The sequence below is a fragment of the Cupressus sempervirens genome, chromosome 11 (assembly GCF_028749045.1).
Source record: "Cupressus sempervirens isolate cs-2001-9-10 chromosome 11, ASM2874904v1, whole genome shotgun sequence".
In the NCBI taxonomy this organism is placed as follows: domain Eukaryota; kingdom Viridiplantae; phylum Streptophyta; class Pinopsida; order Cupressales; family Cupressaceae; genus Cupressus; species Cupressus sempervirens.
The window spans coordinates 785,391,071-785,404,678 of record NC_143128.1 but is presented as its reverse complement, the minus strand read 5'-3'; the positions used below and the strand labels follow the sequence as shown (position 1 = coordinate 785,404,678).

Genomic DNA, 13,608 nt, shown 5'->3' with positions numbered 1-13,608 from the left:
TGTGACTCATAAAAATAGTTAAGTAATGTGTGTACTTAAATTTATTTTTTGGTTAGGGAATATTTTTTAGTAGATTATATTGTTATAGTCTTTTATCTATTAAAAAATAATTAAATTGTTGAATGTAACTTGAATCATTGATTAAAACTTTTTCCACTTAATTGATTTTTTAATTTGAAATATTATATAGCGATAATATTTATAAATAATTTTTTATTATAATAATTATATAAATATTTTTGAAACAGAGTGCGTATCAGTGTTGTAGTCTGTTATATACTTTCAACTTCAATGAGCAAATAGAAGCATAATAACACTGAATTTACTATTTAACTGTGCAAATTATAGATACACATCTATACTCTGTTTTTTAATTTATAAATAAATATATCTTAACCTAAATTTTTTATGTGTGAAGCTTCCACTCATTTCTGAATTATTTCATCATTTAAAAACGTTTTTAATTTTTTAAATTTTGCTTTTTTTTTTTTTTTTCCCTTCCATCTCTTGAGTTTCATTCATTTTTATTTTCTGATTTTTAAAAATGCTATAGGCCTCTTAAGCAGGATATCATATAAAGACATCAAATTTGGTGCTGTGTATATGAGGGCTAAGATATACTTTTATTAATTTATTTAAAAATAACAAACAATTTGATTATGCAGGTGCATTTTGCCCCTCCATAGCCAAAACCATCAAATTCTATGTACAATCCATAAAAGATAAGCTAACCTGTTGAAGATTTACGTACAAGAATTTTTGTTTGATCATTTACGACTGCGCCCTACTAATCGCAAAACCTTGCCATGACACACAAGGACTGAGCCCTATTAATCTCAATAAACCAAACTAAGAAACTTCGTAAACCCTAACTCGCCATTAAAGCTTCCACAAGGAAAAGACCAGATCATTCAAGATTAGTGTGCCTGGAGCTCATGGTCTGCAGAGTCTGCTTCAGAGCTGGAGCGAGGGCGAGAATGACCGTCTCAAAGAGCAGAAAGAGGGAGCCTTCGTAGAGACTCCCCATGGGCAAAACCGAAGAACAAATTTTACCATGCCCTGCGTAATTCGCCATGGTTTGAGCAGGAACAACCGCCACGGCATCCGCAAGCCGAGCCGCGGAACCGCCGGGCTGCGCGGTGAGCAATAAAACCCTAGCCCCGTCCTGCTTTGCCCTCGCAATAATTGCCTCCACACTTGCGAAGCCCCCCGGACCGGCGCTAGCGATTAGCAGGTCGTTCGGGCCGACGGGCGGCGCGGTCATGTCGCCGACGCAGGCGGAGTTGAGGCCGAGGTGAAAGAGTCTCATCGCAAACCCTTTCATCATCAGCCCTTCCCGTCCTACGCCGTGGACTACCACGTGACCTCCGCCTTCAGCCGTTTTCCTGATTTCTTCCACAATTGTTTGCCTTGGATCGACCCCGCTCGATTCTGCCGTGATGAAGACATTCTCCAGCTCCCTGCAAATTCTGGCGGCCATTTCGGCAAGGGGCTGTTGCTCCTCCATCTCTGCCCGTTTGAGGAGATGCAATGGAAATAACTAGCCGTTCTGGTATAAATGGTTGGAATGTGAGGATATTTTTAGACGGGTACTGTGCAATAAGGATAAGGTGTTTGCAAAGAAATTTACAGTGAAATTGGCCCAGGGTAGGAAATTATTCTACCTGTTGGGATTTTTCCTTATCCTTGTCAATCACCTCCTCAGCATTCTCATTGAAATATTAAGAGTAATTTTTTAAAGTTCACTTGCATTACTAAATTCATTGGACTTTCTAATTCCTTTTATAAGATATTATCTTCATTTCTACGACCATAAAAATTCCTTCGAAAAAATTGTAATGCTAATTGTTTTCTCAAAACTCTTTCCACGTGACCTTACACTAATTATACTCTTATGGCCGTCAAATTTCTTTGAAGGATATTGTAATGTGAGGAATTGCAAAATATGTTTTTGTTCAAATTTATTTTTTAACTTATTATAATTGTATAATTGAATAAATGAATGAAAATATATTCTTTTATATATTTTGTTCTTGAGAGTAGTTTTGGTTTTTATTATAGCTGTCAAATATTGAAATGACTTTTTATATCAACTATTTTATTTTATTAGTTGGAGATTTTTTTGAAAGTTCTAAAATTATCACTTATTTAAAAATTTAAAATAATAGTATTTGGTAAGGAGATAAATGAATTTTTGGATGGTTTAATTAACAAAATTTAGGAGAACTTTTCAGGATTAAGTATGCTAAATGTATGTACATTATGAGTGTAAAAAGCAGAGTGACCATTTCCAATTTCCTTTTTGGGAATTCAAAAGGTATTTGAAATGTTTTGAGTTTAGAACATCCAAGGCTTGCTTCACCACCCCATGTGCACTTGTAGAGGGGTAACAAGGCACTTTGGAGCGTTTGTGGAGTTTTTTACGAGCTTATATAATAGGTCAATAACCCATTTTCTCAAAACCAATGATGTGTTTAATATTTTTCACACAGAGCAAAGATTATTGAGTGCAACATGTAAGCTGTTTCCTGTGCTAAATTTCCTTATTCCAAGCAAATATCAAATTCCTCTCCACCTAGGGTTTGTTGGGTCTGTTTGGTTGCTAGAATAGAACCAGGAAATAGGAATATGTATTCCCACTTTGTCCCTAAAATGAGCTTATGTCCATTCCAAAAATAGCAATTATTGGAATAGACATTCCTATCCTCAATTGGAATAGGCATTCCTATTCTCAATATTCATTCTATTCTCAATTCCTGTGTACATTCCTACCTTCCCTCATAGAATTAGTAAGCTCACTATAGTTAAAAAAATTATTTCTAAAAAAATACGAAGATGGAATTATTGAATTGAGCTCCTTTAAAACATTGTATCAAACAAAAATGACAGCCATATTCAAACAAATAATCATTCATTTATAGAATTTGAAATGCTCAATGCTAAAATTAAGAAAAATAAACATTCAACATAAAAAAGAAAGCAAGGCATGTATTTACTCCATTTTTGTCATAAGTTTGGACTTTAAAAACAATTGCTCACAAAGGAATTAGTATATAATGTTGTAGGACCAGCCGAAGAGTTTGTATACTCAATCCAAACAAATAGCCATTCATTTATTCAAATTTGAAATGCTCAATTCAATATTTATAAATATAAACATAAGTAAGAGACTTTTGTATTAAGTCCAATTTTGTCAGAAGTTCAGACCTTAGAAACAATTACACAAAATAAAAGATAATGTCACAAGACCACATGAAGAGTTTGTATGCAATAGGTAGCAACACAATCTATTGTCAGTTGCACTTAAAAATAAAATAGTAATGTTGAAACATTACATAATGTCATTCAACAAAACCTCTGCAGTCAGACCTCCAAATCATCTATAACAACAATCTTAAGGTGCCAAAAGCACAAATTATAGAAATTAAAATTGCAAGAAAGGATCCAAGCGATTTTACTTGTGAAAAACTAAGTTGCTTCTTCCTTATAACATGGATTAGAAGTGGAAAATTACCAACTCTTAAAAAACAATTCAACATAGCATTTTGTTGTCATGGGGCTAGGTTTTTACCCTGTGCAACATCGATGATCTCCTCAAGTTGGGATGATCCCGTACTATGAGTATCTCCAAAGTTCCAAGTTCAACACATGCACACACTCTAATCAACACAAACATAAAATATATATTGCACAACAGAATGATTCAACACAATTCCGAACACAATATTTTGGGGCAAACAAGTAGCTTTATTGATTTCAACAAATGGCCCCTGCCCAATCTACATCAATCTCAACTATGTCGTTGATCACTACTCAAGTACTTCCCAAGCACTCTATACAAGTTCCCACCCCTAGATATGTATCCACTATTTGAACACCGACACACACCTCATGCACCTCACCTCCGTGGCTATAGTTTTTCACATAGATTCCACACCCCCAACACCCTATGTCATTGGAACTCGTCGAGGTGACCTTGGCTCAAATTGAACATGGTTGACTTACACAGATAAGACCCAAGCCCCCCCTCCCTAAACGAGGACTCCAAATCACTCTGCACTACTCACCACTTCTGCTAACACTACGCTGCTTTGCACTCTTTAACTCCTTGCTCTTTGAATGTTGTGTGCTTCCTTGGATTTCTCCACCATAAATAAACCACTGCAGAACATTCTTCTTTGAATGGTTGGGTTACTCTTATTCACCCATATTATCTATTGGGATGAGCTTATGTAGTGTCTCTGCCACTTGACTTCTATAAGTCATCTCGATGGATGCAACTTTGTTGATCTCTCCTTGAGAAGGGATCATGTTTGGGACCATGAGTGGTCTACACCCTTGTGGTGATTAGAGTTATATTACTGTATCAGTTGCTTTGATTATGCTTATGCTTGATTTATGAGATTATGATGTGATTTATGGTTCACTGAGGTTTGCGCTAGTGGTTACTAGGATCAATGTGGTATCATGAGGTTGTTCCATGATTACCCTGAGATGTATGCAGAGATTGCATTGTGTACTATAATCGTGCTACACTAGACTAGGTTCCTGTAGCAGTGGTTAGCCATGTTTATGACCGTGTTCTCTTATGTGTTTTAAGTGCCTTTTCATGTTATTTTTACAACCATTATTAAATGCTTAAATAATTAGAAATGGATTGTCCATGTTGGATTCATTGGTTATGTGCTACGAATATTTACCTTGTTATATTTTGATCTGAGAGATACTTGTCACTCATGTTATGTTTTACATTTGAGATGACATGACAGTCAGATGTTATACTTTGATTTCAATATCATAGATGTTAGACTGCTAAGCTATTCAATTGCTCATATTGCATAATGATGCCATTTTGAGATGACAGTCTGTTTTATGATGATATCTAGTTATCCAATATTTGGACATATCCCTGATTATGTTATGTGATGGATTTAATGCTATGGTTATTTACTTCATTCTTGCTTCATTATGCTATATGCAAACGTGAGTGATGTAAATGGACTATTTTGGTATAATTGAATAAATGGTTAAATTAGTCATTTAATACATTTATTGCTTCAGCTATGTTATTATATACAATTGCACTTGATCGTATTGTTTAGTGTGCAAGATTTATATCCCTAGCCATGGCACATGGAGTTAGTGGTTCAACCATTCATATTTTACCAATGTCATCCCTGTATGGTCGATCCTTTTGGTGATTATTAAATCTGAACTCATTTGCATTATGTGATTAGACCAGTAAGCATATTTGTGCATTTAGAGGTTCGCATTGTCATGAAAGTTGTTAAGGAAATTTCTGTGATTTTGGGGTTTTCGAGCTTTAAATTGATTTATTTTAATTTTTGACAGCTTTTCCATAGATGAATTCTTATTACCAAGAATAACATGTTTTCGTTTGGGTCGATTTAAGGTTTAACTAGGTTGGCTGGTTATTTGGCCTAATCGATTATTCACCCAAAAAGGGAATTAAGTATTGAAAAAGGAATTTAATTCCTCACTTCTCACTTTTGAATTAGAAAGTTTGAGAGTAAAACCCAAAATCCTCTTCATGAGGATTTACTGTTCTGCTCGTTGTGGGAGCTATAGGCATGGGATCGTCGCGAGGTTGATCTCGTTGGATCCAACTCAGGGAGACCTTGGATTGCCGTGATTTTCGGCTATTTCTACAGGCTTTTTATTTTATGGTTCAGATTCTCATTTTTCCCTTTTGGCTGTGAGGTAGGGCTCTCCCGTTTTATTGTTTCTGCTCTGTTTCAGCTTCTGTTTTTGGTAGCCATTTGTTAGGAGGCTGAGAACTAGTGTTTCCATCCATTTCTATTTGTTGGTTTTGCCCAGTTGGACGGGTATGAGCATTTCCCTATTTTCCAGGATGAGGGTTTGGGGTTTTGCACTATTATGCTGGTCATTTTTGCATACAAACTCCCAACACAGATTTTATTTGATATTTTTGGCTTTTGTGCCCTAAGACCAAATGTGTTTTAATTTTAGAGTTTTTTAATCTTGAGGTTTTTCACCTCAGTTTGCATGCCACCCAATTTTCTTGGCATGATGTTGGTCATGGACATGGATTATCCATAGGATGTCAGTCAGACCACTGTTGCACTTTTATGGTTGCATTATGATGCATGCTGCATCTAAACTCCTAACTTTGTGTTCGATTGAGTGATTTTATACTTGGTGTTATTGTTTCTTTTGGACCCTTGTTGTTACTTCGTGAACACTAGGATTCATGTAGAATCTATACTCTCGGATTGAGGCCAGTTGAGTGAGTTTATGATGTTTGGTCTTGTTGCATCATTAGGATTCATGTAGAATCCATACTCCTGGATTGAGGTTGGTTTAGTGACTTCATGATGTATGGTTTTATTGTCTTTGGGATTCATGTAGAATCCATCCTCTCGAGTTGCTTTCAGTTGAGTGATATTCTGCTCAAGTTTTCTCATCTAGTCCTTGTGTTATGATCTTCATGATGGTGGTGTGACACATACGAGTACGTGCACGTACATTTTTCCAGTAACTTACGAGGCTCAATATTTCATGGTACTTCTAGAATTTATGATCATTGGGGTTGGGTTGGGAATATGCATGCCTATAGGCACTCATCATTGGATGAGCATGGGTAGGGTAGGGTAGCACATGGAGGGGCTTCTTCTCACAACCTGGTGACTATTTCCCGTTGTTTGGCAAAGGAAGTTTTATACAAGTGATAACTAAATGAAAATGTGTGAATGGTAATAAAACTTAAGATAATTAAAAAGTTGGGATTGTGTGCCTTCCGTTGGGGAGAGTTGTCACCCAGATTGTGCATTTTCCCATTGGGGAGTTCAGCTACCAATACTGGCTTGGGCTTGTCAATGCCAAGTGACTCTCCATGATGTCAACCCCTACTTATTAGCCCATTGAGTGTTTGACCGGGACCTATTGTACTTGCATTGTCTCATGTTATTGGTTTTAATCATCATATTGTCTAGCATGAGTGTTACCCATGGACATTTGCTTTATGTGTGTTTGTGGTTGGATCATTATCTTCATCAGCACGATGGGAGCCTACGAGTTCCACATGGTTGGGGAGGCGTAGCTACCTATACCATTACTGGGGACCAATGTACAAAGATGGTCTTTTATCCTAGTGCGACCGTTGCTGGATGTTTTCACTTGGTACTTCGGGTTCCAGAGTATGCTTTCTTGTGATTTATACTTTTTTTTGGAATGCTTGTATATCATGTTTAGATGAAGTTAGTATTGACGCATTTCCTTATTATGATGATTAGCATATGTAGATGATGAGTTGATTTGTAGGATTATCTTATGCTTTACTTCTAGCATGTTAGATTTCCTTATTCTTATGTTGGATGTTTTAGTAGTGACATCCTCATAAGATAGCTTTGACGATCTGGTCGGTGGTTTGGGATATTACACGTAGGGAATGGCTAGGACCCACGATGGTCTCATGATGCAATTAATGGTTGGGAGGAACCACACACTTAGTTTGTTATTTTAGTACATTGCAATGTTGCTTTTGTACACTACAATGTTTCTTTCAATTATTTCCCTTCACTACTATGTTAGATGGTTAGATACATGTTCTGTCTTTCAATTATTTTGTTCGAGTGTCTTTGCCTCGATTGTGGATCCAGTACTCCCTGGTGTCGAGGTTTGATTCCTATTTTTCTCTTATTTTTTCCTTAAAGTAATCCTTTCTTTCATTGGGCAACCATGCATCAACATTAAAGTATCGCACGCTCAAAGGAGAAGAATCATATGATACTAGAAAGTATCACACGCCCTGGTAAACTCTATCATGTGACACTATGTTGTATCGCACGCCTCTTCGAGAAAGGTCAAACGATATGGGTAAAGTATCGCACGCCTTCCTGAGAAGTGTCACCTAAACCTTAATTGTATCGCACACCTTCTTTAGAAAGGTAGTATGATACTGGAAAGTATTGTACCATGTTTATTTAAAGCATCACTTGGGTTTTGGAAAAACCTATCCAGGTGGACAACAGACACTTTTCGGTTTGGCCATAAGCTTTTGGGAGGTGTTTTGGCTACCCTCTTTGGTGTTCTTGAATCCCTTGGTATTGGACTTTGAATTCAGAATGTTTAAATTCATAATCATTTGCATTCTTCCATGGCTTGTCATTTTTGTTTGGTGGTGGCATTTGGAGATTCGTTGGTTGTTGGGATTGTTGGTGAAGTCTTCCAAATTGCGATCTTTGTGATCCTTGTATGATGTTGTCATGTGCATTCATACTTGTAAATTTTTTTTTATCTTGGCTTGTATTGAATCCTTGTTCCAAGGATCTCTGGGTAGGGTATTATAGCATAACTTTGTAATAGAAATCAGTTGTGCTTCAGACAATTCCCTAAGAAACATTTATTATACCTAGGAGCAACCCTTCCCTTATGTGAATCATCCACCACTTACATCCTCCACTCTAAAACAAATGACATCCTCGACGCCGGCTACACGTGCTGTGGAGGTACCTAAAGCCACGCTGGATGTTTAAAGAGGTAGGGCAGAGTCCCTATTCAAGAACTCCAAGACCTTCTCTTCATATTTCCACATGTTCCCAACTCTTTCCCAAGTCAATTCTGCCCTGGTCTGGCCCTGCCAATGAACTAAGAATTCCTTCTACTTTCTGTTACCATATCCCGTATTTCTAATAAAAATCACCTCTTCCACCTCCAAACCCAGTTTTTCCTTGGCAAACATTGGTCCACAAGTTGTGATGTTCTTACTATTATCCTCCTTATCATGATGATACAAACAGAGTTGGCTGACATGGAGCATATTGTGAACTCTCATGTGGACTGGAAAATTCAGCTTGTATGCCACCTTCTTGATCTTTTCAACCACTGAGAATGACCCATCGAACTGACAACCTAGTGATGTACTCAATCCTTTGGGTGGTTTGAATTGAATTGGATCCATCTTCAAAAAGACCCTGTCACCAACTTTGAATTCCACACTGCTCCTCCCTAAGTCTACATAGTGCTTCATTCTTTCAACAACCTTAACCAAGTTATGCCTACCAATATCAACTTGGTCATGCCACTCCTGCAACCTTTTCTTTGCATGTGGACATTCTCCCATGTATCCACTCAACATTGTATGAGGAGTCTATGGTTACTAGCCTATTGCCAACTCAAATGGTGAGAACTAACTTGATGCACTCTTTTGCATGTTGTAGCTAAACCGAGCTAAGTCCAATAGCCTTGGCCAATTGGATTAGTCCAACCAAACAAAGTGCCTCAGATTGTCTCCCAGAATCCCATTGATCCTTTCAGTCTTTCCATCCGTCTCCAGGTGATGAGTCGTTGACATGAGCAACCTTGTCACCATAGCGTTTTGTTGTGGCTATCGATATGTGATATTGACATTCCCATAAGCTCTGAATAGTGATTGAGCAGGAAGAGATAAAAATGATGAGTGTATGAAATGCATAGAGTTGCTAGGTGTGTGATCCATAAAAAGGCAAGTTAGGTTAGGCGTGTCATCGCCACAACGAGCTATTAGGCAATCATGCTGGGAGCCAATTTTTTTGGTGGGAGAAAAAGCTTCGAGTACAAAGCCTATATTTTAGTTTCAAACTTATAATTATATTTTTTGACATTTCAATTACTTAATGGCCTTTATTCATGTGGATATATGAAAAGTTGATGGATTGCAACCACAAACAATGTTCCCTTCTATGCAACTTGTACTATTTTTTTATGATTTTTTCCCTTTCTTTGGTTGCTGCTTACAATGTCCTTATTCAACATGGTTTCTAATATCTTACTTATTATAATGGCTATCAATTGTTGAAGTGTTTCCAACATATGCAAACCATGTTATAAAAATAAAAATTATTATTTTTATTTATATTACTTATTTATCTTATATATTATTTTGTTTTAAAATAAAAAATTATTCATATAAATTATAATATTTTTCATATAGAGTTAAAAAATTAATTTTATTTCATTTATGTATGGATTATAATCACTATGACTAAATTGATTTTCATAGTTTCATTTAATTTCTAGTGAATCCTTGCACTTAAACTATATAATCCTAATAGACATATAAAATCAATTTTCTACAATATTCACTTTAAATTTTATCTCTCTTTCTTATTTTATTGTCCAAAGTGCAATATTCACACTTTAATATTTTTCCTTTCTTTCCTATTGCATTTTAGCATGTAAGTAACTTTGTCCTTCAACATTCAACTTTTTCTCTAGCACCCCAATGACTGGTCTCTTGTTCTTTTATATAGTTAAAATATGATGTTATTCTTTTGAATTCTAAAATGTTTACTTGGAACAATAGAGACAATTCTACTTTTCTATTGAATTTGACAATATTGTACAATAATTGTACAAATGCATAATTATCTTGTAGGTAATAATGCATGCAAATGTTTATAAACACATGCTTACCAACTTTGTGACTACATTCCATTTTTTCATGATCCTTGGTTTCAAATAAATATACTAGTTTTGCAATTCTTAATTTGAATGTTATGGTTTTAATAATGTATTGACATCTTTCATAAACATAACACACACACACACACACACACACACACACACACACACACACACAAGATTGTAAAGATATTAATTGGTCCAAATTCCGTTTGCAATTCATTTGTTGATTTTCTTTTGTACCTAATAATCAATAGAAAATTGAATGAAAAAGATTTTTCAAATGTTGGGATTAGCCTATCATAAATTGTTTGCATGACTTGAGAATATTAAGTTGTTATTACGCATTTTTCAAGATTGATTTTCATTGTAACTATCATAGGAATTTTGTGATTGGATAATTTTCAATCCTTGGCCATAGGCTTATCACCACTACTTTTTTTTACAATGACACTACACAACTATGAATGGAGCATAAAACCCTAAACTTATATATAAGGGATTGGTTATTATTATAGTTCAATGATTAATAAAAAATTACTAATGAGATTGCTTGATTAAATTTGGAATTAGGTTTCTAAAATGTATTTCATTTCACATGACAATATTCTTAACGAATTTTAAGCATTTTGTAATAAGAAACCAACAAAACATATGTGAAGTTCATTTTGAGTCAATATACATATTTATCAAAGCTTTCTCTTCTCTCTTGCGTAAACATAGTTAATATGGAAAGTAAAATAAGATTAAATAAGATGAAAAATTTATAATTAAGACCAGGGTTATTATGGAATAATGAAATTAAAATTTCTTTTTAATTATCTATTTATTAAAAAGGATCTTTAGAAGACTCAAATAGAATTGAAACATATTACATGGTTGTATTCACATACATATTATTATATGTCTATCTATGAAGATCTTTGAACTTGAAATCAAGTTTTCATAGCACATTACAAGTTTATGGCAACATATTCTTATTATACATCCACCCACCAAAATATAAAAGCTATTCAACATTTTCATAGGTTGACATAGATAAGATGTGTCTTTGTAATACCCATAAGAAAAATTGAAATCAAACTAGAATTTTGTATAAAGAATATTTGAATCATCAAATAAATTTAGCTTATTGAATAACAATATAGAAGCCATGTAGATATCCACTTTCAATTTTGTGTGTATAAAGATGACAAGATCTAATGATGTCCACAAAATAATTTAGAGAGTTGGTGTAATGCCCCGCTAGGGAACCCAAAAGAAATTAACCCAAAGTTTCACTAAGTTTGTCAAACATTTTTTTTAAAAGTTAAATATAATAACTTAACAACATCAAATACAATAGTGGAAGCTATAACAACAAGAGATAAAATATAGCAGAAGCAATAACTCACATACATACAACCATCAAAAATAGATTACATCTCCTAAGGGTCCCATGACGTTGAATCACATTTAAGTTTAATTAAATACTAAATCCAATACATAACCAAAATCCACATCATGGAATAAACACAAGTATAGATCCATTTAAATAAATATACAATTACATAAGCTGCCACTTGGCATAACCAGAATGCATAATCATCCACTATACAAGTCACAGGGTATGATAAGCTCAAAGAATATACATCATCAATAATGTAAGGAAGCTTAGGTGTGGAAATAGCTTCCTACACTAATTCCTTAAGGAATGTATTGTGCAAATTCTATTTAAATCCTTACAATTTCAGATTTTATATTATGTAAACAACATTATTGCAATCAACCATGAATACAAAAAACACATAGAGAAAGAAAACAAAAACACAAAGATATTCTAGTGGGGAAAAACCTTTCGGTAAAACAACCCCACCCCTCCAAAACCTGCACAATGTATTATCTTCAACACAAAGGTTACAACACACTTGCAATGCAAGTTCTTTTAGGACACGAAAGACAAATCCAGTCGCAACAAAACACTACCAACAATACACTTTCAATCTCTCTTATCTACAACCCTAAAGTCACTTATATCACGCGCTTTCCATTTTAGGGAAACTTCCAAAGAAGAACCATATCAGGGTTTTACCATTCTCTAGAAAAGTAGGAACCCAAATTTTTTTCGGGGCGATGCTCTAAACCTTGTGCACTAGATGGAGACTCGAGTGTACAGTACTCAATGATAAATTTCCACATGTCTTCACGTCTTCACCCATCATCATATATTCCAAAGATAGCACTTACACGTCATAGGAATTCATCATAACCATTTTAGTCATGATCTCCTTACACACTATTCAATATGCTAACACATGCAAGTGGAGTGACACATCAACATGCCAACTAGACATGTACACTCACACTTAATTACATTATTTGCAAAAAATAAGTTTACAAAACAAATAACAAGAATAGGAATTTTCCAAGGTTGAGACACCTTATTCCGAACAAATAATATACAACATCTCATAAGATCTTTGATAAAAAAATACAATACAATAGAATATAATCATTTGATAGAAGTACAAGATCAGAAAGAAGGATCAACTGCATAAGCACCTCCAACAACGACATCCAACAGTCAAATTTGAATAGTATAAGATAAGATAAGATAAGATAAGATAAAATTATTAATGTCCACGAAAAACCAAAACGGTTTATGGGATTGAGCATACAAATAGAAGAGCCAGCCAAGCAAAGGCACCAAATGGTGACTGAAAAGGAACAAAGCAACAAGAAGAAAGAAAGACAAGGTAAGGACTAAGGGTCCTTCATTGTCACAAAGAAATCCGTAATAGAGAGGTACATCCGTGGACAATCCATAGTCTTCGAATGCCGTGAAGAACCCCTATAGGATTGATGCTACCTGTAGAGACTAGTACAATGTCTGACAGATCTGGAATGTGAAGTAGTGGAAGGCCTTTTCAAACCTCTCAGAGGAGACAAGGGAGAGAAAAAGGTGGTAATGATCTGATCAGAAGTCCATCTCTGATGAAAGGACTGCAGGGTATTCTTTCGAAGATGGGTGGCTTCCTGAAGATAAAGTGCTAAACACCACTGATCAATATAACTGAAGAACATTGAGAGAGAAGAACAGTCTCTGAAAAGGCAATAGAATCTCCCTCTGATCTTATAGTAATGAGGACAACAAAATATGAAGTGAGTCTCCGTCTCAACCTCCATTAGAGTGCGTAATTGGCATAA

At 35.2% G+C, this 13,608-nt stretch overlaps 1 protein-coding gene across 1 annotated transcript; it reads right to left on the bottom strand.

The window, feature by feature from the left end:
• Positions 1–604: 604 nt before the first annotated feature.
• LOC149531940 (Sugar isomerase (SIS) family protein) lies at positions 605–1,739 on the bottom strand. The gene has a single exon (XM_089810537.1). It carries the CDS (start codon positions 1,505–1,507, stop codon positions 908–910), a length of 600 nt encoding a protein of 199 aa, XP_089666663.1. The 5' UTR covers positions 1,508–1,739; the 3' UTR covers positions 605–907.
• Positions 1,740–13,608: the final 11,869 nt, after the last annotated feature.